Source organism: Schistocerca piceifrons, chromosome X (assembly GCF_021461385.2).
Source record: "Schistocerca piceifrons isolate TAMUIC-IGC-003096 chromosome X, iqSchPice1.1, whole genome shotgun sequence".
In the NCBI taxonomy this organism is placed as follows: domain Eukaryota; kingdom Metazoa; phylum Arthropoda; class Insecta; order Orthoptera; family Acrididae; genus Schistocerca; species Schistocerca piceifrons.
This window is the reverse complement of record NC_060149.1, coordinates 778,739,733-778,767,272: the sequence shown is the minus strand read 5'-3', so window position 1 is coordinate 778,767,272 and position 27,540 is coordinate 778,739,733. Positions and strand designations below refer to the sequence as shown.

At 44.7% G+C, this 27,540-nt stretch overlaps 1 protein-coding gene across 1 annotated transcript in view; it reads right to left on the bottom strand.

Moving 5' to 3' along the window:
• Positions 1–1,751: 1,751 nt before the first annotated feature.
• LOC124722703 overlaps positions 1,752–27,540 on the bottom strand; it is a 261,685-nt gene continuing 235,896 nt past the window's right edge. Inside the window, exons 3-4 of the mRNA XM_047247840.1 lie at positions 1,856–1,992; positions 1,752–1,797 (exon numbers count right to left, since the gene is read on the bottom strand). Coding sequence (XP_047103796.1) covers positions 1,752–1,797; positions 1,856–1,992 — 183 coding nt within the window. The remainder of the gene's footprint in view (positions 1,798–1,855; positions 1,993–27,540) is intronic.

The window sequence follows — 27,540 nt, the reverse complement described above, 5'->3', positions numbered from 1 at the left end:
TGGAGATATGCTGTGATGGCGCCACTCACAGGAACAGGTTGAACTAAGTTTGAAAACAAGCGGGAAGGATGTATCTACACACTGTTAAGACTTTCACACATGCAGAATGGAAACTGTATTTTTACGAAAATAGTGTGCATTTTTTTTGTGACCCTCGTACTTCAAACATTCAGACAGTCAAAGAGTAAAACTGGAAGTGATTAAAGCTCAAAAATTAGTAAGGAAAATTATCTTACTCTATAATTTCTAAAATCTACCAAAAATTGCGAAAAATATGTAATATAACATAAAAATATTTGCAATCAACCCTGCCGTTTTAATATCTAGTGTCGTTGAAAAAATATCGCCGATAGCAATCGACGTCTTTCAGAGAAGTATTGATGTGTCGATACATCGATATACAGGGTTATTACAAATGATTGAAGCGATTTCACAGCTCTACAATAACTTTATTATTTGGGATATTTTCACAATGCTTTGCACACACCTACAAAAACTCAAAAAGTCTTTTTAGGCATTCACAAATGTTCGATATGTGCCCCTTTAGTGATTCGCCAGACATCAAGCCGATAATCAGATTCCTCCCACACTCAGCGCAGCATGTCCCCATCAATGAGTTCGAAAGCATCGTTGATGCGAGCTCGCAGTTCTGGCACGTTTCTTGGTAGAGGAGGTTTAAACACTGAATCTTTCACATAACCCCACAGAAAGAAATCTCATGGGGTTAAGTCGGGAGAGCGTGGAGGCCATGACATGAATTGCTGATCATGATCTCCACCTCCACCGATCCATCGGTTTTCCAATCTCCTGTTTAAGAAATGCCGAACATCATGATGGAAGTGCGGTGGAACACCATCCTGTTGAAAGATGAAGTCGGCGCTGTCGGTCTCCAGTTGTGGCATGAGCCAATTTTCCAGCATGTCCAGATACACGTGTCCTGTAACGTTTTTTTCGCAGAAGAAAAAGGGGCCGTAAACTTTAAACCGTGAGATTGCACAAAACACGTTAACTTTTGGTGAATTACGAATTTGCTGCACGAATGTGTGAGGATTCTCTACCGCCCAGATTCGCACTTTGTGTCTGTTCACTTCACCATTAAGAAAAAATGTTGCTTCATCACTGAAAACAAGTTTCGCACTGAACGCATCCTCTTCCATGAGCTGTTGCAACCGCGCCGAAAATTCAAAGCGTTTGACTTTGTCATCGGGTGTCAGGGCTTGTAGCAATTGTAAACGGTAAGGCTTCTGCTTTAGCCTTTTCCGTAAGATTTTCCAAACCGTCGGCTGTGGTACGTTCAGCTCCCTGCTTGCTTTATTCGTCGACTTCCGCGGGCTACGCGTGAAACTTGCCCGCACGCGTTCAACCGTTTCTTCGCTCACTGCAGGCCGACCCGTTGATTTCCCCTTACAGAGGCATCCAGAAGCTTTAAAATGCGCATACCATCGCCGAATGGAGTTAGCAGTTGGTGGATCTTTGTTGAACTTCGTCCTGAAGTGTCGTTGCACTGTTATGACTGACTGATGTGAGTGCATTTCAAGCACGACACACGCTTTCTCGGCTCCTATCGCCATTTTGTCTCACTGCGCTCTCGAGCGCTCTGGCGGCAGAAACCTGAAGTGCGGCTTCAGCCGTTTTGAGTTTTTCTACGTATCTGTAGTGTGTCGTGACCATATGTCAATGAATGGAGCTACAGTGAATTTATGAAATCGCTTCAATCATTTGTAATAGCCCTGTATTCTCAACGGGCATGCTTACCGGTCGGCCGTAGAGCGTTTGAGGCGGCGGCGGCGGCGGCTGCTGCAGGGGGCGGCTGGCTGGAACGGCGAAGCTGTGCGCAGGTCGCGGCGTCGGCGGCCACAGCCCGTGCTGGCGGCCGAAGCCCTTGAACGGCGGCCGGATGATGTACGTCGAGTCTACGGTCTCCGGGTGCGTGGCGTGCAGCCGGCCCTCCGGCGCCGTGTATCGTCCGTCGTCCGTCAGCGTCACCTTCACCTGACCCACACACACACACACACATTCGTAACACGCTGCCCCAGCACAGTCACCTGTTAAACAATTTTGCCCCACAGCCTGACGTTATCGCCGTACATCGTGTCTCTGTACTTGCAAGTCCCTCCTATCGCCACAGCGCACAGTGGGCCATAATCTCGAAAACGTGGTCAAAAAGGGGAAAAAGAGGTTTCTAGATGGGAATTCTGGACTGTCAGGTTGGCTACAGTAGTGTTGGGACTGCTGAATGCCAGTTGTGCGGACGATCAGCTGTTCATTTCATTCGTTATATTTCAGGTCAAACGCGGCAATTCATTGTTAGTGGTGCGTGCGGCCTACCAGGATACAAAATAGTCTTGTCGATAAAGACAAGTATTTGTGTTCTGTGTAAGTGTAACGAATATTTTCAATATGAAAGGCGTTCCACGAGGTGTATACTAACTAACAAACATTTATATCATTATTAAATCATTAATTATACATGTTTCTTTAACTTTATACCGGAAAATGCATGAAACAATTGTCAAATGTGCTTAAAAAATACAGCTAATTTACTAATTCCACGACGTTCCGCTTTCTTTTGCACTAAGTCCGCAAGTACCAGGTGATCAAAAAGTCAGTATAAATTAGGAAAGTTAATAAACCACGGAATAATGTAGATAGAGAGGTAAAAATTGACACACATGCTTGGAATGACATGGGGTTTTATTAGAACAAAAAAAAGTTCACAAAATGTCCGACAGATGGCGTCGTTTGGTGATGATCGTGTGCTCATCCGCCACTTTCGTCATCCTTGGCCTCCCAGGTCCCCAGACCTCAGTCCGTGCGATTATTGGCTTTTAGGTTACCTGAAGTCGCAAGTGTATCGTGATCGACCGACATATCTCGGGATGCTGAAAGACAACATCCGACGCCAATGCCTCACCGTAACTCCGGGCATGCTTTACAGGGCTGTTAACAACATTATTCCTCGGCTACAGCTACTGTTGAGATATGATGGTGGACATATTGAGCATTTCCTGTAAAGAACATCGTTTTTGCTTTGTCTTACTTTATGCTAATTATTGCTGTTCTGATCAGATGAAGCGCCATTGTTGGACATTTTTTGAAATTTTGTATTTTTTTATTTATTTTTTGGTTCTAATAATACCCCATGTCATTCCAAGCATGTGTGTCAATTTGCCTGTCTCTATCTGTATTATTCCGTGATTTATTCAGTTTTCAAATTTATACTGACTTTTTGATCACCCGGTAGATATGGAGTCCGAAATCTAACATGCAGCGTGTGGTATGTGTACTATCATTTTTTCCGCTCTTCCTTTGTTTCTTTCTATCTACTTGTGTCCAGTCGTTTTGCTCAGTTTAGTTATCAATCTTAGATTGTTATAACACTTTTGGTTGTGTGGCCACTGTCCGCAGCAAATATATGAAGTAGCAACAATAAGTATTTTGACAAACACCTTTTCATAATAAAGACAAATTATTCAAATGGCTCTAAGCACTATGGGACTTAACGTCTGAGGTCATCAGTCCCCTAGAACTTAGAACTACTTGAACCTAACTAACCAAAGGACATCACACACACCCATACCCGAGGCAGGATTCGAACCTGCGACCGTAGCAGCAGAGCGGTTCCGCACTGAAGCGCCTAGAACCGCTCGGCCACAGTTGCCGGCCAAATTATTCAAACGAAAATCTTTATAACTGTTGCGTCACTCGATTAACAGAGCTAACTGCGCTATTATAACAAAACAAATAACAATGCGTTCCATAACTGGCAATAACACAGACAGTTTTACAAAATCATTTTAGTTTGACAAAATTCATGTTACAGCTTCAAAGAATTGTGGAACGCGAATCAGTGTACATAGTCGTTAGTACTTGCTTGCACAACCTTTCGCCTTAATTACAGCCATATTGTGTGAGGGCAAGGAGTCAATTAGGGCAGCCAAACGATGCTGGGGGATTTTCAGCCATTCTTTAACCAAAGATTACAATAATTGGCCGCGACTGGAGAATTTTCGTTGCCTCAAGGATTCGATCGAGTCCCTCCGACAGGCGTTCGATCGGATTGAGAACTGAGCTGTGCCTAGACCACTTCAGCATCTTTACTCGCATCCTTATCAAGAAGTCTCTAACATGAGGTGTGCTTAGGATCATTGTCGTGCTTAAATTTCCAGTTTCGTCCCATTTTATCTTTGGCGTGAGGCAGCACGTGCGTTTTAGAAATTTCACAATATTTGAAACGATCCGTAGGGCCTTCAGTAGGCACTAGAGGGCAGACACCTGAACGGGAGAAGAAATGGTTCAAATGGCTCTGAGCACTATGGGACTTAACTTCTCAGGTCATCATTCCCCTAGGGCCTAGAAATTAGAACTACTTAAACCTAACTAATCTACGGACATCACACACATTCATGCCCGAGGCAGGATTCGAACCTGCGATCGTAGCGGTCGCGCGGTTCCAGACTGTAGCGCCTAGAACCACTTGGCCACTCCGACCGGCACGGTAGAAGATTCCCAACACCGTGGTTAAGAGCGGTTGCTGGCATCTGACATCGTTCCTTGCATGATCGGTCTTCGAACATTTTGAGTCGCACCTGAAGATAAACAAATTAAACTTACTTTCACCGCTCCAGAGCACACGCTACCACTGTTGAGGTGTCCAGTCCATACGCAAATTCAAGCAGGGCTCTCCACCTGTTTGCCGATATTAATGGCTTTTTGCTTGGGCACCGGCCATGAAGATTAGAACCTCCGAGGATCTGTTTTACGGTACTGTTCGATATTTCCATGTTGTGGAATTCACTCAGCTCTCTGTTTATGTCAACAGCAGGCTTATTTGGGTCGCCCTTTGTCATCCTCCTTATGAGTGATTTTACTGGGCCTACCCGTTCTTTGTTTGTTTGTTCTGTGCTCCGTGTTAATCGTTTCTTCTTATTCCAAACACTCACAATATGTCTGGACAAACCAAAATCCCGAGCGACATCTGCCTGAGGCTTGCTTCGCTGGAGAGTATCAATTAGCACATTGTTTAGGTCTGCTGAGTACTCTGACCTTCGACATGTTGCATCATCATCTTGGACAGTTTCCAGCCACTGGCTGGGTCTGTCGGGAACACAAGACTCTCCATCGTGTTCTGTCTTTCCACCATTCCCCCTCTTCCACCTTCGTCCAGTTCTCTCCTCTTCTCATCACACATTCCTTCACCCATCTATCTCTTGGTCTTCCTCTGGGCCTCTTCCCCTCCAGTTGCAGATCAAACATCCTCTTTGGAATTCTTCCCTCATCCATTCTCTTCGTGTGTCCATACCACTGCAGTCTTGATTTTTCTATCCTGTCCTGTACTGGTTCCTCCTTTAGTCTTTCCCTCACATACACATTTCGCAGTCTGTCTCGTCTTGTTACACCCAACCTGCTCCTCTGGAACTTCATTTCACTAGCCTGTATTCTACTTTTGTCGCTTTTGTGCATTACCCATGTCTCACTTCCGTATGTCAATATGGGGACAAAGTAGGTTCGGTATACAATTCCCTTGGATTTCTGTGGCACCTCCTTGCTCCAAATAAGCCCCCTAATGCATTTGTAGAACTGCCCTGCTTTTCTGCACCTTTCATTTATTTCCATTGCGTTTCCCCCCTTACTTTCAATCACGCTTCCCAGGTACTTGAAGTTCTCTACCACTTGTAGTTTTTCCCCTCCACAAGTTATATCCACATTTGGTCTATTCTTCTTCCTTGTTGTGACGATTATTTCACTTTTCTTTGCAGAGAAATGCATTCCATATTGTGCTGCCGTTGCCTCCCATGCAACACATGTTGCAAACTGCGTCAAAACAAAAGCTAATGTAAACCAAAGGTATTCAACGTAATACTGGCGTAGGCATTTGTTTTCCGACAGTAAACCACAGTGTCAAAATGCTTTTGGACCAACCAGACCAACACTGTTAGCGTTGTACTTGCCGCCACTGCACTGAATCGATGCATGTGTTCATATGGACGCGTGCCGCTGCACAGTGAGTCGTGACGTGCTGGCTAGGCAGGGAAGCGCAAGACGTACACCCCAGCGGCGAAAACGTGTGTCAAAATACTTATTGTCGCTACTGTAAATATTCGATTTAAAGAACACGTTTTTCTTGTTGCACTATGTTTGTTTACGTTCGGGGCTCGTTTCACTTCTTATTTCTAGGGCACCTTCAAAGAGTATTTTCTGAAAGATACAATTTCAAACAGCTCATACAATAATTTTACGTGAATAAAATCTAACAGTTACTCGTCCGTCTTTTCGAAATAAATGTTTACTCTCATCTTTTTGTAGGTTAAGGGCACCATTTGCTTTACACTTACGAAAAATCGGCACATATCCACGGAGAGGCCGCACGGGGTAGCCGTGCGGTCTCAGGCATCTCGTCACGGTTTGCGCGGCTGCCCCCCCCCCCCCCCCCCCCCCCCGTCGGAGGTTCGAGTCCTCCCTCGGGCATGGGTGTGTGTGTTGTCGTTAATGTAAGTTAGCCTAAGTTAGATTAAGTAGTGCGTAAGCCTAGGGACCGAGACCTCAGTAGTTTGGTGCCATAGTCGTTACCACAAATTTCTAAAATTCCATTTTCACCGAGAGATGTTTCGGTTTCATAGTTTTTATATTTCCTATAGTGTAAGTTAAGTGATGTGAAACAGTTCGCTCCTGCTCTGGCGAGAATATCCGATTCATCTTACGAGAACTGTGAACGACTTTTTGTAACACTGTTCGTTCACTAGGTGCCACTTGTTACAAAGAGCATTACGAAAAAATCGTTCACAGTTCACCGGATGAAAGGAAACACTGATTTTGGCTAGACGGGCTGATAACTGTAACATTTAATTCATGTCAAAATTATGGTGTAAACCAAAACTGTATTTTCCACAAGAAGAACACTGAAAATGGATTTAGCACAGTGTGTGTCAAACCTTCTGAGTCAGACTGAAACAGGTCCACAACAGATAGTTTTGAGTTAGGGAACCAATTGTCGAAAATTCATATTTATTGTGTTACTGACATAAAAGTGCTTAACAGCAACGTAATTCGTAGCAGTTGTTCATAGCAACGACCACCAATCTCAACGCTTGTACACAACTGGCCATTAAAATTGCTACACCACGAAGATGACGTGCTACAGACGCGAAATTTAACCGACAGGAAGAAGATGCTGTGATATGCAAATGATGAGCTTTTCACAGCATTCACACAAGGTTGGCGCCGGTCGCGACACCTACAACGTGCTGACATGAGGAAAGTTCCCAACCCATTTCTCATACACAAACAGCAGTTGACCGGCGTTGCCTGGTGAAACGTTGTTGTGATGCCTCGTATAAGGAAGGGAAATGCGTACCATCATGTTTTCGACTTTGATAAAGATCGGAGTGTAGCCTATCGCGATTGCGGTTTATCGTATCGCGACATTGCTGCTCTCGTTGGTCGAGACCCAATGACTGTTAGCAGAATATTGAATCGGTGGGTTCAGAAGGGTAATACGGAACGCCGTGCTGGATCCCAACGGCCTCGTATCACTAGCAGTCAAGATGACAGGCATCTTAGCCGCATGGCTGTAACGGACCGTGCAGCCACGTCTCGATCCCTGAGTCAACAGATGGGGACGTTTGCAAGTCAACAACCATCTGCACGAACAGTTCGACGACGTTTGCAGCAGTATGGACTATCAGCTACCGTGGCTGTGGTTACCCTTGACGCTGCATCACAGACAGGAGCACCTCCGATGGTGTACTCAACAACGAACTTGGGTGCACGAATGGCAAAACGTCATTTGTTCGGATGAATCCAGGTTCTGTTTACAGCATCATGATGGTCGCGGTGAACGCGGTGAACGCACATTGGAAGCGTGTATTCGTCATCGCCATACTGGCGTATCACCTGGCGTGATGGTGTGGGGTGCCATTGGTTACACGCCTCGGTCACTTCTTGTTCGCATTGATGGCACTTCGAACAGTGGACGTTACATTTCAGATGTGTTACGACCCGTGGCTCTACCCTTCATTCGATCCCTGTGAAACCCTACATTTCAGCAGGATAATGCACGACCGGATGTTGCAGGTCCTGTACGGGTCTTTGTGGGTACAGAAAATGTTCGACTGCTGCCCTGGCCAGCCCATTCTCCAGATCTCTCACCAATTGAAAACGTCTGGTCAATGATGGCCGAGGAACTGGCACATCACAATACGCCAGTCACTAGTCTTGATGAACTGTGGTATCGTGTTTAAGCTGCATGGGCAGCTGTACCTGTACACACCATCCAAGCTCTGTTTGACTCAATGCCCAGGCGTAACATGGCCGTTACTACGGCGAGAGGTGGTTGTTCTGGGTACTGATTTCTCAGGATCTATGCACCCAAATTGCGTGAAAATGTAATCACATGTCAGTTATAGTATAATATATTTGTCCAATGAATATACGTTTATCATCTGCATTTTTTCTTGGTGTAGCAATTTTAATGGCTAGTAGTGTATTTCTACGGCGCACGCAGTTCTGCGGCATTCTCGCAAAGATCCCGGGTTTCTGTTGCACACTGGAGCAGGTAGCGGGTTATAAACAGCGTTGCCCTCTGACCACCAAACTGACATACTCTATACACCATAGCTCATAGCACGTGTGTCATGTGACGACCGCATGAATCGCACCGGCGCATTGAACTGTGCCGCACGCACACGACTATCCGTGGTATCACTTGTCCAGAGCATCAGACAGCTTGTAATGTGTCCACAGTGAGGTGTCACTACGTACTAGAGATGGGCAAACTAGTTCATCCTTGGGAACTAGTTCACTGCTGATCGTTCTTTTTTGGGAACCGTTCGTTTTTACTCGTTCACCGTTCATTTGTGCTTGGTATATGGTTCTTATAAAAAACTGAAAACCAGTAGTGTAGGTGACTGAAGGATGGAGGGCACCGAGAAGGGGCACTTGCCTCCTCCCTGGAGTATAGAGTTTTTATTCATTACAGAATTCTTATACACTTTTAGATGTAATTTCTGTGATTCTGCAGAACCTCTCGTTTAGCCAACCGTAGCCTTGTGTGACTGATGGCAGGGAAATAATATAGGGTGGCGCACGGAAAACCGGCCCCGAGTACAGACTGCTCGCCAATTACGGACGATGTGTTGCCCGTTACGAGCAGATACAACAAACCGACAAACATTTAATAATTAGGCAGTGAAGAAATAGCAAGCTTATGCAAGCAAAAAATGCGAAACAGTCGATGACGATGTATAGAGACCTGGAGAAGAGAACATGAAAATCTCACGTGACGCGCATGGGCTATACCTCATGTAGTCTTGTAAACCTGTTGGTGGCTGTTTCCCAACTTAATAGACCACAAGTGTCTTGTATAAAATTCTTCGTTTCAACTTCCACTACATAGCTATGTTACGTTGTAAACAATAATCGTTTAGACCCTATACATACTTCACGTTGTCTCTGAGTTCGTAGGCAAAGTAGAGACTTTATGGAAGCATAAAATGAAATGTGGTTTTCTCATACTTGCGTCAAACGTTTAGTAAAAATTAGGTTTTTATGTTGCATTATTAAAGTTAATGCAGCAATAATAATAATAATTAAGTTCACAGTAATAAAGTTTTTGGTTTGAAAGCTCCTTCTGAACAAATGTTTTTGAGATAATAAGTAAACACGATTTTATGGCAATCTATGTCTTTTCAAATGGAGAGGCACCGCTTTTCCTACTGAGCAAAAATGACCCACAATCCACTTTTTTTTTTTTCAAAGAAACCAAACTAGCAGATAATGCAAATTGGAAACAACCAAACTTAAAAGTAATTAGAGCCTTCCTAAATGTAATGTTTTGTAGATGAAAGATACACGAAAATCGTTTTATCTGAATTTTCTTACACTAAAAATTAAGCAAATTATTGAAAGTTAGCTGCTATATCAAGTCGATGAAACCAAAAAATATCTGAATAACAAAAAAAACTTGCCTTGTTATAAGTATGTCTTCTGCTGTTCATCGTTATAATGAAGTCAGCTGATATGCCCTTTTGTTACCCGAAAAGACCTATCTATTACAGACAACGTAATTTCTATGTAATTTACGTTACTATACAATACTTTTTGATTACCGGTCGAAAACGCTGAATAACCAGAACGAAGTGCAAGAACAGTTTGGAACACGTGTAAAATAGGCGAGCACAGTGAACGAAACGAACAACTGGATACTGAAATAACTAGAAGCAGTCGGCAGTGGAACTGAGACAGGTGGTCATGCGAAGAACGAGTGCGGCCGAGGGAGACCGAGACCGAGACTGAGACGAGCACGCGACCGAGGCTGGAACGAGAACTGCCGAAGTGACCGCCGCGACCGAAGTGAACTAGTGAACTATGAACCGATCGTTCTTCGTTCCCGGGAACTATAAGTAGACCGCCGCGACAGAAGTGAACTATGAACCGATCGTTCCTTGGAATTCGTTCCTCGGTCCTTTCGTTCATCTTGGTGAACCGTTCCTTTGCACCCGTTCGTTCGCGAACTACCCATCTCTACTGCGTACAGTTCATGACGCGTAGTAAAAGACGACACGTTGATCGTCACGAGAGTTGGCAGAAATGCATTAATGTGCGACGGGGCCGTATGTTGCGGCTGTAAAGCAGCACGAATGTACAGAGAACGATTTCCCAATAGGCGTCACCCTAACTCGAAGAAGTTTATCTCAGTGTATACCAACTTACGAGAGACAGGGTCGTTTACTCCACAGACAGCCGGCCAAGATTACTAGGTGTTCCGGCGAGAAGTGCTGCCACAGTTCTTATTTTCCGCGAAAGGCTGTGGTTTCAACACGACAGTGCAGCAGCCCACTTCGATGTTAATGTCCGCAAGCTCCTGAACAGCACGTATCTACATCGTTGGATTCGAAGGTGAGGTTCTGTCCCATGGCCAGTGCGATCGCTGAATCTTACACTTCTGGACTTTCTCCTCTGGGGTTACGTCAAGACGTTGGTGTATGAAAGCCGCGTAAAAACAGATGAAAACCTGCTTGCTAAGGTGCAAGCTGCCTGTCTCCTGGTACAACAGACACCAGGGATCTTTGAAAGAGTGCTGCAGAACTTCATGCGCCACTGCCATGCAGTCATGGAGACTGGCGATCGTCTCTTTTAACAGTCACTACGACCTACGTTGTTGTTATCTCGTGTACGCTGAGTATGTCGATAACACAATAAATACAGGGTGGTCCACTGATAGTGACCGGGCCAAATATCTCACGAAATTAGCATCAAACGAAAAAAACTACCAAGAACGAAACTCGTCTAGCTTGAAGGGGGAAACCAGATGGCGCTATGGCTCGCCCGCTAGATGGCGCTGCCATAGGTCAAACGGATATCAACTGCGTTTTTGTAAATAGGAACTCCATTTTTTATTACATATTCATGTAGTACGTAAAGAAATGTGAATGTTTTAGTTGGACCACTTTTTTCGCTTTGTGATAGATGGCGCTGTAATAGTCACACACAAATAAGTACGTGGTATCACGTAACATTCCGCCAATGCGGACGGTATTTGCTTCGTGATACATTACCCGTGTAAAATGGACCGTTTACCAATTGCGGAAAGGTCGATATCGTGTTGATGTATGGCTATTGTGATCAAAATGCCCAACGGGCGTGTGCCATGTATGCTGCTCGGTATCCCGGACGACATCATCCAAGTGACCGGACCGTTCGCCGGATAGTTATATTATTTAAGCAAACAGGAAGTGTTCAGCTACATATGAAACGTCAACCACGACCTGCAAGAAAGGATGACGCCCAAGTAGGTGTTTTAGCTACTGTCACGGCTAAGCCGCACATCAGTAGCAGACAAATTGCGCGAGCATCGGGAATCTCATAAACGTCGCTGTTGAGAATGATGCATCAACATCGATTGCACCCGTACCATATTTCTCTGCACCAGGAATTGCATGGCGACGACTTTGAACGTCGTGTACAGTTCTGCCACTGGGCAAGAGAGAAATTACGGGACGATGACAGATTTTTTGCACGCGTTATATTTAGCGGCGAGGTGTCATTCACCAACAGCGGTAACGTAAACCGGCATAATATGCACTATTGGGCAACGGAAAATCCACGATGGCTGCGACAAGTGGAACATCACCGACCTTGGCGGGTTAATGTATGGTGCGGCATTATGGGAGGAAGGATAATTGGCCCCCATTTTATCGATGGCAATCGAAATGGTGCAATGTATGCCGATTTCCTACGTAGTTTTCTACCGATGTTACTACAAGATGTTTCACTGCATGACAGAATGGCGATGTACTTCCTACATGATGGATGTCCGGCACATAGATCGCTTGCGGTTGAAGCGGTATTGAATAGCGTATTTCATGGCAGGTGGGTTGGTCGTCGAAGCACCATACCATGGCCCACACCTTCACCGGATTTCTTTCTGTGGGGAAAGTTGAAGGATATTTGCTATCGTGATCCACCGACAACGCCTGACACCATGCGTCAGCGCATTGTCAATGCATGTGCGAACATTACGAAAGGCGAACTACTCGCTGTTGAGAGGAATGTCGTTACACGTATTGCCAAATGCATTGAGGTTGACGGACATCATTTGGAGCGTTTATTGCATTAATGTGGTATTTACAGGTAATCATGCTGTAACAGCATGCGTTCTCAGAAAAGATAAGTTCACTAAGGTGCATGTATCACATTGGAACAACCGAAATTAAATGTTCAAACGTACCTGTGTTCTGTATTTTAATTTAAAAAACCTACCTGTTACCAACTATTCGTCTAAAATTGTGAGGCATATGTTTGTGACTGTTACAGCGCCATCCATCACAAAGCGAAAAAAGTGGTCCAACTAAAACATTCGTATTTCTTTACGTACTACACGAATATGAAATGAAAATGGGGGTTCCTATTTAAAAAAAGGCAGTTGATATCTGTTTGACCTATGGCAGCGCCATCTAGCGGGCCAATCATAGCGCCATCTGGTTTCCTCCTTCAAGTTAGACAAGTTTCGTACTTTGTAGTTTTTTCGCTTGACTCTTATTTCGTGAGATATTTGGCCCGGTCACGATCAATGAACCATCCTGTATACATTTCCGACCATGTGTTCCCTGTCTAAAAACAGTCGGTTGTGGTGCCAGTATCACCTATTTCAATTTTACCCAAAGGTTTGAGACTCCCCGTATAAAAGACGACAGGTGTCTGAAACGGAACTAAATATCATATTCCAATAAGGAAAAGACATTCTGAAGTTATAAACGAATGTTTAGGTAGCTGTATTTGTGACTCTCACAACCTTTGAGTTGGCTGAATATGTCATGACGTTTGAACACAAAAATACACATACTCTCAGGGTAACAGAGCATGACGACTTTACAGCGCTGGAATTGTCTTTTTGGTAACGATATTGTGCAACGTTACCCCATTGTAATTATAATGCGTTTCACCAATAACAAAAAAGTACTGATCCTGCCAGTTTGAAAAGTAGAACCACTGTCAACACTTCTCTGTACAAACCCGAATGTATTTGTTTTTACCATAATGTTCATTATGTGAAATTTTAAGATCTGTCCTGTCAGTTTCCGTGCACTTCTATTCATAAATTAAACAGGAGAAGCTGTTTTAAAGTTTGGAGGCAGCATCATATTGACTCAGAGCTCGAGAACTCTCACTGGCACAGACCACCTTCACCTAAATCTCTGAACATTATTTACAAGGACCCGAGAGTAAATGGGTGACTTCTTCCTTTAAAGAGCCTCTGTAGTTCGTTATAGCAACGACGGAAAACCTAAATGATGGTATGCAAGGTGTATAAATATGAAACCGGAATTTCGTTGCAATAATTGCACGTATTTTGTTTGAAGCTTATAAACAATATTTTATTCAAGATAATCTGCATTGCTATTGATACATTTCTCCCACGTCTCCGGCAGGCTATGAATGCAACGCCAAAAAAAAGTTCTTCTTTTGAAGCGAACCAACCAGCTAGGCATTTTCGTACATTTTAACACGAAATGAAGCGTTGTTCAGCGAGAGCGTGTCCCAGTGATGCAAACAGATCATAATCGGACGGAGCCATTCTGGAGCACAAGCCGCATGCCCTAGTATATCCCAACTGAATATCTCGGTCGTTTCCCTGACCCGAGTTGCTGTGTGTGATAGGGCGTTATACCGTGGAGCAATATTACTGCCTGTTACCTTCTTCCATATTCCGGTCGTTTTTCACGTAATGCTTGATTTAAGTCGATCATTTGCTGTTGGTAGCCATCAGTGTTAACGTTTTCACCGGGTTTTAGCAGCTTATAATAGATGACACCCTTCTGAGCCTATCAAACACAGAGCATTGTCTTCTTTCCAAAGCGATTTGCTCTTGCAGTGGATGTCGATAGTTTGCCTGGATTCACCCATGATTTACGACGTTTGGGATCCATTTTTCATCACCTGTCACTGTTTGATGGAGAAATGAGTTTCTTTTTTGTCTGGCGAGCAGCATTTCACAAGTGGTCATTCGATTTGCTTCCTGTCTTTCATTCAGTTCACGCGGAACCCATTTTCCCCCTTTCTGCAACATTCCCACAGCTTTCAACCGGAGAGAAATGGCTTTCTGTGTCACATTCAATTGTTCCGCGCGTTACTGTTGAGTTTGAGTATCATCTTCATTCAATAAGGCGTGCAGTTCGTTGTCTTCGAACTTTTTCGGTAGTTTCCCGCACTCGTCGTTTCTCACAAAAAACATCACTTTTCAATTTTTTGAACCACCCGAAACACTGTGTTTTCCCAGGAGCATGTTCGCCGAAAGCTTCGACAGGCATTCGATGCGATTCCGGGGCAGCTTTCTTATACTGATATCAGAAAACCAATGCTGTCTACAAATCGTAGTTCGTAGGCACAAAACTGGACATGAATGAGATTTTCACTCTGCAGCGGAGTATGCACTCATATGGAACTTTGTGGCAGATTAAAACTGTGTGGCGGACCGAGACTCGAACTCGGGACCTTTGCCTTTCGCGGGCAAGTGCTCTACCATCGGTAAAAAGTTTCATATCAGCGCACACTCCGCTGCAGAAGTGAAAATATTATTCTGGAAACATCCCCCAGGCTGTGTCTCCGCAATATCCTTTCTTCCAGGAGTGCTAGTTCTGCAAGGTTCGCAGGAGAGCTTCTGTGAAGTTTGGAAGGTAGGAGACGAGATACTGGCAGATGTAAGGCTGTGAGGACGGGGCGTGAGTCGTGCTTGGGTAGCTCCGATGGTAGAGCACTTGCCCGCGAAAGGCAAAAGTCCCGAGTTCGAACCTCGGTCCGGCACACAGTTTTAATCTGCCAGAAAGTTTCAAAACTGGACATTCTTTATGGGTTTGAAACAGATACCGAAGCACGGAACTTGGGTTACTGGGTTTTGACGTTCGTCGTCAGCCGTTACAGGAAGCAGATGGCGCTTCAGACGGGCCCTACACTGACGGCTAGAACCATTTATAGAGAAATTCCGGTTTCATACTTCTGCACCTGGTACAGTCAGTGATTGGCTGAGTCACCCCTCTTCTCAGCCCGCTCGCCCTCGTCGTTGCAAACTACTATCGGTGTATATATTATCTAAACTGCATCATTCTTTCTCATTTCTACCTTACGTTGTTTGTATATCACGCTCATAGTAGGAACAATATAGCAGTAAAACATTTAATTAACAAAAGTCACGTGCTTAGTTTTAAGTACGCCCTGGAGCGACAAAGAGATATTTTTGAATTCATGAATGTTGTTCTCACAAGCAGAACACGTAAATTTTGATGTGAGACTATTAGTTCATCGCAGTTCAGCAGCGATCAGCTGCATCAAAGTAACTATCGATCTCCAACCTTTCAGTTGCGCACAATGTGACAGAATAGTTCTTGTACTCTTTAAATATTTACACCATAAGCAATGGACGTGTTTGGTAGTCCTAACAAAACAAACTGCTCTTTAAATATCAGTTGGCAATTTTTATTCTGATTTTCTTATACGTCCTGGCTACGTCTTACGCTGTATGCGTGGTATCGGTGATTGTGATCACGATACGGGGGAAAATACACACACTCTTGTGCCTGTTCTCTTGTGATAAACTCTTATCTATTTTTCTCTGCTCGCCTAATTTTATAAGAGACATACTCCATGTTGTGGTTCGCAGGAGAGCCAACACCGTGTTACTAGAGGAGGCCGAAAGGCACACGTTTTAGCTCACGCAGGCTGGCGTGAGGTCTGGAACAGAACAAGGAAATCAGAATTTAGAAAAACGGACGTAGCTGGTGGAATACTTTACTTTAATCCATTAATGGTCTGCTACGGTCGCAGGTTCGAATCCTGCCTCGGGCATGGATGTGTGTGATGTCCTTAGGTTAGTTACGTTTAAGTAGTTCTAAGTTCTACGGGACTGATGACCACAGATGTTAAGTCCCATAGTGCTCAGAGCCATTCCATTAATGGTGAACGTCGCTCTTGGCGGTACATGATTCACAATATCAATAGTAACTGAACATGGCGCCTTGCTAGGTCGTAGCAAATAACGTAGCTGAAGGCTATGCTAAACTATTGTCTCGGCAAATGATAGCGTATTTAGTCAGTGAACCATCGCTAGCAAAGTCGGCTGTACAACTGGGGCGAATGCTAGGAAGTCTCTCTAGACCTGCCGTGTGGCGGCGCTCGGTCTGCAATCACTGATAGTGGCCATAAACATAAAATAAATATTTCATGATGAGGGCATTATGGCTAAAAGAAAGCTGGATTTACATGTACATATAAATAAATAAATAATACTTTTTGTATGTGCTCACGTAACACGAGAGAACCATTTCTTAGAAAATAGCGCGTTGGAAACGGAAGCCCCTAGATGATACTTTAATACAGGGAAACAGTGAATTCAGACACTCAACAATATTATATTGGGGTACAGCAGGAACCCTGTAGAGTTTCTTTGATGAGTCTTTTTACCAATTTCTTCTTTCGTCCAGTGGATGATAAATCAGATGAGCAACTATACAGGGTGGTCAAAACAGTCTCCAAAACCTGTAAGGGTTATGCTAAGAAGTAATTGTTAAGAAAAGAATTCGGTAAGTCCCGCCTCTTCCTAAGTAATTAGTATTGAAGTTAGCCAATTAGACCGTTGGGCGCGTAGATTCTAGCGGCCCGCCAGATACAATTACGGTCAGTGGTTCTCACAGCGCAAATGATAGCGAACGAGACTGCCCATACCTTTGGCTCGGGTTCGATCCTAACTACCGCACCATGTCCAATTTTTGTATCACTCTCTTGTTTGGTCAAAGAACCCAAACGAAGAACACATCTGGCGACACCGTCTGTGGCGGGTCTCTCGATTTTGCGTGCTCAACGGCCTGGTTGACTAACTTCAATGCTAATTAACTCGGAAGAGGCGTAGCGTATCGTATTTCCTTAACAAATATTTCTCAGCCCAACCTATACTTACAAGTTTTTCAGACTGTTGCTGACTACACTTTTTAGTGCAGATGAGTGTATTGAATGCGTGGAAGAGACATCTTGTGCTTCTGTGGTGTTGTACTGACTGATGTATGAAACTCTAACAATAATCGCAAAAATCAAACAATAAAAGACTAGAAACTAGTTTTTTTAATGTGTTAGTCAGTGCTCAATAACCATTAAATTTTTCACCTAGAACTCAATTCTTCATCGACAGCACAGACAAGTTTTTTTTGTATCCATTAAGTGGTCATATTCAATATTTGGTGTCTAACAGAGTTTAAGAAACGATACAGCCAGCCACATACAAAAATGGGAGCCGTATCACAGGCGCGCCAGTAAATCCACAGTTCGTTTCTGTTGCCGCAAAACATTAATACTCATTTTCTCCGTAAAGATGCCCGCATCTCGTGGTCGTGCGGTAGCGTTCTCGCTTCCCACGCCCGGGTTCCCGGGTTCGATTCCCGGCGGGGTCAGGGATTTTCTCTGCCTCGTGATGGCTGGGTGTTGTGTGCTGTCCTTAGGTTAGTTAGGTTTAAGTAGTTCTAAGTTCTAGGGGACTTACGACCACAGCAGTTGAGTCCCATAGTGCTCAGAGCCATTTGAACCATCCGTAAAGATGTACCACACTGACCCCACCAAAGCTATTTATTGAAACATTTTCTTTGAATGTATTGTGAAGAAAACATGCATGATTTTTATTCTGTCCCTTACAGTAACATGAAAAAAATTTGAATTTAAGAAATGTTTCTGCTGCCGACGTGGCACGTACTTAATTAGGTTTAGGAGGTCACATGTAGTCAAAGATGTGTCAGTGTCACGAGATAAACATCAGATGACCATACTTCAACAAAACTCCACGTGATAAGCGCTGCTGACACGAGTTTGAATTCGTTTTTTCTCGTCATTATTGACCAGTAGTACGATTTTAATTTGAAGAATTCAGATCAGATGACATGCTGATTCACTAAATTGCTACCATGTCTGTGGAGTATTCAGAGAATCATTCCAGCAGCGATGAGCATTGGTAGCGCATTGGTTACTGAACTCTGCAACGAACACGGGTGGTGCACTTTGAAGGAATAAGGATTAGTGTTAAATATCCCTCCAATAGTGAGGTAACGTTGTGCAGTGGTTAGGACGCCAGACTCGCATTCGGGAAGACGACGGTTCAAACCCGCCTCCAGTCATCCTGATTTCGGTTTTCCATGATTTCCCTAAATCGCTTCAAGCAAATGCCGGGACAGTTCCTTTGAAATGGCACGGCCGACTACCTTCCCCATCCCTCCCTAATCCGATGGGACAGATTACCTCGCTGTTTGGTCCCCTCCCCCAAATCAACCAGCCAACCACGTGCTTAACACCGTGCTGGTTCACCTTATGAATGCAATACAGCCGGCCGGACTGGCCGAGCGGTTCTAGGCGCTACAGTCCGGAACCGCGCGACCGCTACGGTCGCAGGTTCGAATCCTGCCTCGGGCATGGACGTGTGTGCTGTCCTTAAGTTAGGTAGGTTTAAGTAGTTCTAAGTCCAGGGGACTGATGACCTCAGAAGTTAAGTCCTATAGTGCTCAGAGCCATTTGAACCATTTTTGAATGCAATACAGCAGTAGTTCTGCCTGGCACGGATTCGACAAGTCGCTGGCAGATTTCAGCCGTATGTGACACCAGTTGTCTATGTACGGGTCAATCAGTTCCGGTAGACTAAAGACCGGTGGTTTGTGCATGCGGAGCTGACACCCGACAGTGTCCCAGATGTGCTCCATCGGATTCGGATCAGGCGAATTTGGTGGCCGAGACACACCTTCCTTAGCGGGACGCGTGCCCGCAACTCCTCCAAGCGGCGTTCAATATCACATTAGCCAGTGGGCGTAATGTTCTGGTTCATCAGAGTATGTTCAGAATGGGGATATGCAACATACGTTAAGTGCTGTCCGAACAATGACAACATCTGAGACTGCGCATCATCTGACCACGACTTGCATGGTAAATATACCAATACGCCCTCCACTTGTTTCAGCTACGGCGAGCATATCTCCTAATTGAGGTGGCTCCATGCGTCTGTCTTAAGGTTCATTCTGCTCAGTCATCCTATGAAATAAGCGACTTTTATTATTTTTTTTTTTTTTGAGACACTAATGAAGCGACCATTATAGCATCAACGAGACATGATTGTGGGGACGTGTAATAATTATAGAGTAGACGATTGGGAGGAAGTGGAGAATCAAGAGAGGGGAAAGGGGGGGGAGCATCCTCTGTCTATATTTCATACTAGCAGCTACACCTGCGTACGCATATGACGCATATACACTGCTGGCCACCGTAAATGCAACACCAAGAAAGACAAGAGGTAGCACAACAAAATTTATTTTGTAGATAACATGTTGACCAAGTATCAAATGATTACGTTTACAGACGTCTGTGACATGTGGTTCCTGCCAGAATCAGTAGCCAGAGTAGCCACCATTGTTGGAGATCACCGCTGCCACACGTCTCGGCATTGAGTCAAAGAGACGTTGGATGTGTTCCTGGGGTACAGCAGCCCAAGCAGCTTCCACACGTTGCCAAAGATCATCTGGTGTGGCAGCTGGGGATGTAATCTGGGTCACTCGTTGAGCAACCATGGACCACATGTTTTCTATCGGCGAAAGATCCGGAGAGCGAGCCGGCCAGGGAAGCAATTCAATCTGGTTATTGACGAAGAACCTTTGGACAATGCGTGCCACGTGTGGTCGCGCATTATCCTGTTGAAATATGGCTGTGGCCGAGCCCTGAAGGTAAGGAAGGACAACTGGCTCCAGCACCTCGGATATGTAGCGCCGGCTATTTAAAGTACCGGCAATCCGTACTAGAGGCGTGCGAGAGTAATATCCAATACCGCCCCATACCATAATACCCGGTGCAAGACCAATGTGGCGGTGCATAATGCAGCTGTCCAGCATCCTCTCTTCACGGTGTCTCCACACTCGAATCCGACCATCGCGGTGTTGCAGACAGAAGCGTGCCTCGTCAGTAAAGACAACGTCATTCCATTCTGCCGTCCACATCCGTCTGTCATCACACCATTGGCGACGGAGACGTCTGTGGTTCTGTGTCAATGGTAGACGAAGCAATGGACGTCTTGCGGACTGACCACTCTGCTGTAAACGGCGTCGAATGGTACGCGCAGACACTGGATGATGCGTTACAGACGCAATGTGCTGTGCTATGGTTCGGGATGTCACTGAGCGATCCGTCACTGCCATGCGCACAATTTGCCTATCAGCACGTGCAGTGGTGCACCGAGGTGAATGCGATCGACCACGTCGGTCCGTCGTACCCTCCTGCATTCAACGGTCACATATCCGCATTACAGTTGTTTGGTTTCGTCCAACACGACTAGCGATTTCTCTGTATGATAATCCACAATCTCGGTAAGCCACTATCCTTCCTCTGTCGAACTCGGATACTTGATCATACGATGTTCACTGTTGTCTACGAGACATAGCTGATCGTCTTGTGAAACAACCACAAGGTAAACACACGTGCCGAACGTACACTCGTCGAAATCGCCAAGCCTTAAATGGCGCTATGAGGTGGCACCACAGGCGCGCGTGATGTGCGTCTGCGCTGAAATTCTAATCAGTTGCATATCTCATCGCTGCAAACCCATGGTGTAAATTTCACTTGATTCGGATGCTTCCTTCAGGGTGTTGCATTTACGGTGGCCAGCTGTGTATTTCGCGCTGGCAACTGTTTCATTCTCTGCTCTTTTACGCCACACGACTTCAGAGAGGACGTTAACTGTACCTGAGATATTGTGCTGTATGGCACGATCTTTGGCCCGAAAAACATGGACAAAATTATTGGCTTGCTACAGTGCTCATTGTTGCGACTTTGAAGACGTACTGAAAACCACATATAAAAAACAGATTGTGCTTCTCTCTTTTAAAGTATTCCAAGTCAACTAATTACAGGAAAGGAATACCATCTTTTGTTTCGGATACTTCTACATGTCACCCCTTCTCATTGTCATCCCCACCCTTAGTGGTAGAACGGCATATTTATACAAATAACGGCTCACGTATTTACAAATTTTGGTTGCAGTACCTTTAGATGTTCCTGAGCTATATTTCCATGGCATCTCCTACTCAACCCTCACACCCCCCCCCCCCCCCACCACCTCTGCACAAGGTGAGTGGTTCTAACCAGCACAGTGTTTGTTTCCATATAGTAAGTAGTACGTGTACCAAGTATGATTGAAATCGACCTAGGGACTTAGGAGAAGACGTAGAACATACATACATACCATAGGGGGCGATCCAAAAGTTTCCCTTCGAAGGCCATACAGTACAGAATTGGTATGCTGATCAGCCAAAACCGCCGTGATTAGGGAGACAATATTCCACCGACGCACCAGGTTGAAGAATACGAGTAGTAAAACACCGTATCCTGATGCGTAAAGAAGTCCACAACTGCCTACTGCCTACTGCACATCCACATCCGACATGAATCGTCGTCCCTTCAAGGCCTTTTTTTAAACGATCGAAAGCGTGATAATCGCATGGAGAGTGTGTCTCCCAGTTTAGTCGGCGTAATGATTATCGTATTTTACGTGCTATAAAGCGCTACAGACTACAAGACGCGCTTTAATTTTCAAGCATTTTTTTTCTAAATAAGATTATTACCATTTTCTTATTAGACTGCAAAGCCAGAATAAAAAACTCTTAGTTTATAGAACCGAACTCAACTTTAAAATCCCTGAAAATCGTCATCTGAACCTTCTTCTTCTTCTTCTTCTACTTCTACTACTACTACTACTACTACTACCTCTTCGTTGTCCTATTCGTATATTAAGATGGTCTTCACGCCATCGAGAGCGTTACCTATGCCGCACTTGAAAGATTTAACAATAAAGTGTTCTCTCACTCTAGACAACGACTGTTTTATCCACTGACCTACCTGTTCGATTGTAGGTCCTCTTATAGCTCACATCGGAGTGAATTCATATTGGGTTTCATTCATCATCCATTTGTTCCATTCGTGTCTCATACACACTGTAAATGGTTTATTTATCGAGACTTAAAGACGTTGCAATTATGAAGTAAGTCCTCCCGGAATAACAGAAAGCTCTGCATTTCCCTGTCTCAAATTCTCTTTCACAGAATTTTCCAAATTACTACTAAACTACTAGCACAAGAAGAGAACTCTTCTTCTATAAAGGACCTTCCCGTCTCTCCCACACACTGTCAATCCATAATTTCATACCAGCTTCGTCCATCCAACCCTAGTCATAAACGTGAACAACAACATCTGGCGGTATTCTAGAAGGTTTTATTTTTGTTTTGTGCTTTAAAATGATCATTGGGTTAAGTTTAGTACTGTCAGCACAACATGAAAGGACAACGTTGTAATGCAGTTTTTCATATCCCCTTGTTTTTGTAGTTACAGTTTCACCACCTGTCATGGCAACAGTTCTGTTACTCGGCCCATAAAATGTCAGTAGTTTCGTCCATATTCGCTATTTGGCTTGCTTCCACAATGGTTTTCTGTCGATGCTGAAAAATAAAGCAATGGAAAGATAATACACTATGTGATCAAAAGTATCCCGACACCTGGCTGAAAATGACTTACAAGTTCGTGGCGCCCTCTATCGGTAATGCTGGAATTCAATATGGTGTTGCCCCACCCTTAGCATTTATGACAGCTTTCACTCTCGCAGTCATACTTTCAGTCAGGTGCTGTAAGGTTTCTTGGAGAATGGAAGCCCATTCTTCACGGGGTGTTGCACGGAGGAGAGGTATCGATGTCGGTCTGTGAGGCCTGGCACGAAGTCGGCGTTCCAAAACATCCCAAAGGTGTTCTATAGAATTCAGGTCAGGACTCGGTGGAGGCCAGTCTTTTACGGGGATGTTACTGTCGTGTAACCACTCCGCAACAGACCATACATTATGAACAGGTGCTCGATCGTGGTGAAAGATGCAATCACCATCTCCGAATTGCTCTTCAACAGTGGGCAGCAATAAGGTGCTTAAAACATCAATGTAGGCCTGTGCTGTGATAGTGCCACGTAAAACAACAAGGGGTGCAAGCCCCCTTCATGTAAAACACCGCCTCCGAATTTTACTGTTGGCACTACACATGCTGGCAGATGACGTTCACCAGGCATTCGCCATACCCACACCCTGCCATCGGATTCGCCACTCCACACAATGTTATTCCGCTGTTCAGTCGTCCAACGTTTACGCTTCTTACACCAACTAAGGCATCGTTTGGCATTTACTGGCATGATGTGTGGCTTACGAGCAGCCGCTCGACCATGAAATACAAGTTTCCACACCTCCCGCCTAACTGTCAAAGTACTTGCAGTAGATTCTGATACAGTTTGGAATTCCTGTGTGATGGTCTGGATGGATGTCTACCTATTACACATTACGACGCGCTTCAACTGTCGGCGATTTCTGTTTAGTCAACAGACGAGGTGGGCCTGTACGCTTTTGTGTTGTACGTGTCCGTTCACGTTTCCACTTCACTATCACATCGGAAACAGAGGACCTAGCGATGTTTAGAAGTGTGGAAATCTCGCGTACAGACGTATGACACAAATGACACCAAATCACCTGATCACCTTCGAAGTCCTTGAGTTCCGCGGAGCGCCCCATTCTGCTCTCTCAAGATGTGTAATGACTCCTGAGGTCGCTGATATGGAATACCTGGCAGTAGGTGGCAGCACATTGCACCTATACGAAAAACGTATGTTTTTAAGGGTGTCCGGATAATTTTGATCACGTAGTGTATTTTCTCTTCATGCTCTTGTGGCATTTTTTGAGATATTGTGGTTTCGGTTAACATGCTAAGTCCATGGCCCTTCATAAACTTGTAGTAACAACCAACTCCACCCTTTAAGTCTGTTAAGCTCTACTGTAGCGCTAGCTTACGGGCGTGTATTTGAATCATTTTCATATGAATTCCAGTGCCATTTTAATGGTGTCCTTGAATCCATTTCACTATGTCATCTTCTAGTTTTGCCCATTTTGCATTCATCCCGTTATTTGCACATTTAATCTTCCTCATTATTTTAGTTCTTCTTTTCTAGCACGCCAATCGTGATTTTTTTGTGTTGGTGGGAGGGAGGGCCGAAATGCCGCTCAGCTGGTGTGTTTCCATGATTTTCTGCGTATGCTATTACTTTCAATCTATAGCCGGCATCTTATGAATACCTTTTACTTTTTTCCACTACATAAGAAGCTATTAATGAAAACATTACACTGGTACCGATAACAGAAATCATTTGCAATTCTAGTTCAATAGCAGCGCAGACTGCAATGAGCCATCATAGGCTAGACGGTGTTCTGGGTTTGTGATGGCGGGGTGGAAGGGAGACATTGTTAGCAAACTTGTGACTCCCCGCGACTCATGTTCGTCATATCAGTGCACCGGTGCTGTCAGTGAATCAAATGTTGCAATGCAGAGATAGGTTTCCCACGGTATCGAAAATATGGCCATTTTTAAGACTGACAGGAATTTTTAATCAGACGCTGAACATTTTTATATTATTTCGAGTGTAAGATGCACTTGGATATTGCGACTATTTTTCGAAGAAAAAGTGCGTCTTACAGTCCGTGAAATACGATAGGCTGGTCGCCCAGGTCGACTGGAGCCTTGTGTCAAACCGCGACCGCCACGGAACTTTGTGCACCATTCCACAGTCGTGGTCTTCGACAGACGTACTTCATTTTCCGATGGTTGTCCACCGGTGTTTGTGCTTTGGCATGCAAGAAAAGAATAACCGTGTGTTGATCCTGTTTGAACGCCTTTGGTAATAACTTCGCCATAGTTCACATTTCTGCATTTACCGCACACACGTCGGAAAAGCATGAAAGGCACACTAATATCTTGCCTAAATGCCAATCTTATACAGGGTTTCTCTCCTATGGGTTGTCAGGCACATTTTCTGTGGTGTTCTGGAAGATATTTGCAGTTTCGTTTTTGCAATGTGTAGCTGGACCAGCCCTAAATCAAGGCGTGATGAGCAGAATTTGTTTGGGCTGACTCTAGCTACACATCACACAAACGAAACTGCAAATACGAGGTGCATTCAAGTTCTAAGGCCTCCGATTTTTTGTTCTCCGGACTGGAAAGAGATACAAACATGCACATTGTTTTAAAATGAGGCCGCGTTCATTGTCAATACGTCCCAGAGATGGCAGCACCGTACGACAGATGGAATTTTACCGCCAGCGGCGAGAATGAGAACTGTTTTAAATACTTAAAATGGCGACGTTTTCCTTACTTGAACAGCGTGCAATCATTCGTTTTCTGAATTTGTGTGGTGTGAAACCAATTGAAATTCATCGACAGTTGAAGGAGACATGTGGTGATGGAGTTATGGATGTGTCGAAAGTGCGTTCGTGGGTGCGACAGTTTAATGAAGGCAGAACATCGTGTGACAACAAACCGAAACGACCTCGGGCTCACACAAGCCGGTCTGACGACATGATCGAGAAAGTGGAGAGAATTGTTTTGGGGGATCGCTGAATGACTGTTGAACAGATTGCCTCCAGAGTTGGCATTTCTGTGGGTTCTGTGCACACAATCCTGCATGATGACCTGAAAATGCGAAAAGTGTCATCCAGGTGGGTGCCATGAATGCTGACGGACGACCACATGGCTGCCCGTGTGGCATGTTGCCAAGCAATGTTGACGCGCAACGACAGCATGAATGGGACTTTCTTTTTGTCGGTTGTGACAATGGATGAGACGTGGATGCCATTTTTCAATCCAGAAACAAACCGCCAGTCAGCTCAATGGAAGCACACAGATTCACCACCACCAAAAAAATTTCGGGTAACCGCCAGTGCTGAAAAAATGATGGTGTCCATGTTCTGGGACAGCGAGGGCGTAATCCTTACCCATTGCGTTCCAAAGGGCACTACGGTAACAGGTGCATCCTACGAAAATGTTTTGAAGAACAAATTCCTTCCTTCCTGCACTGCAACAAAAACGTCTGGGAAGGGCTGCAAGTGTGCTATTTCACCAAGACAACGCACCCGCACATCGAGCTACGCAACAGTTTCTTCGTGATAACAACTTTGAAGTGATTCCTCATGCTCCCTACTCACCTGACCTGGCTCCTAGTGACTTTTGGCTTTTTCCAACAATGAGAGACACTCTCCGTGGCCGCACATTCACCAGCCGAGCTGCTATTGCCTCAGCGATTTTTCAGTGGTCAAAAGAGACTCCTAAAGAAGCCTTCGCCGCTGCCATAGAATCATGGCGTCAGCGTTTTGAAAAATGTGTACGTCTGCAGGGTGATTACGTCGAGAAGTAACGCCAGTTTCATCGATTTCGGGTGAGTAGTTAATTAGAAAAAAAATCGGAGGCCTTAGAACTTGAATGCACCTCGTATATGCCGAAACACCAGAGAAAATGTGCCTGAATACTCTTAGCAGAGACATCCCGTGTACCGGCATCGGAGTCGTGCTAAGTTGCAACAACGCTCTCAGATGGGAATTCTTTGATCGCCCTTTATAGTTAGAAACTGTATTTGTGTTGGTATTTCTTTCTCTAACATACAGGGTGACAATTTTTGAACTATATGAAATAAAATAGTAACTTCTGAACGGTTTGCGTTAAGGACGTTCAAATTGCATGGTTGGCCGTGGGGAATGATGGGAATTAGTATGTGTAGTATGGTTTGGTTTAGCAACGTAGTCCACGTTCATTTGGACGGATTCGTCAATAATCAAAACTGGCGCATTTAAGGGACTGAGAATCAGTGTTTCGAGGTCCAGAAGTCTCTTCAGCCTCAACAGGTTACTGTGTGCGATGTCCAGTCACGGAACAATCGGTGCGATGTCCTTTGATGGCACGGAGTGCTTGGGTAGCTCAGATGGTAGAACACTTGCCCGCGAAAGGCAAAGTTCCCGAGTTCGAGTCTCGGTCCAGCACACAGTTTTAATCTGTCAGGAAGATTCATATCACTGCATACTCCACTGCAGAGTGAAAATCTCATTCCCATTTACGTCATACTACATATTTATGCATGTCCTAATTATTCTTGACCCGTCAGGGTAGCCGAGAGAGCTAACGCGCTACTTCCTG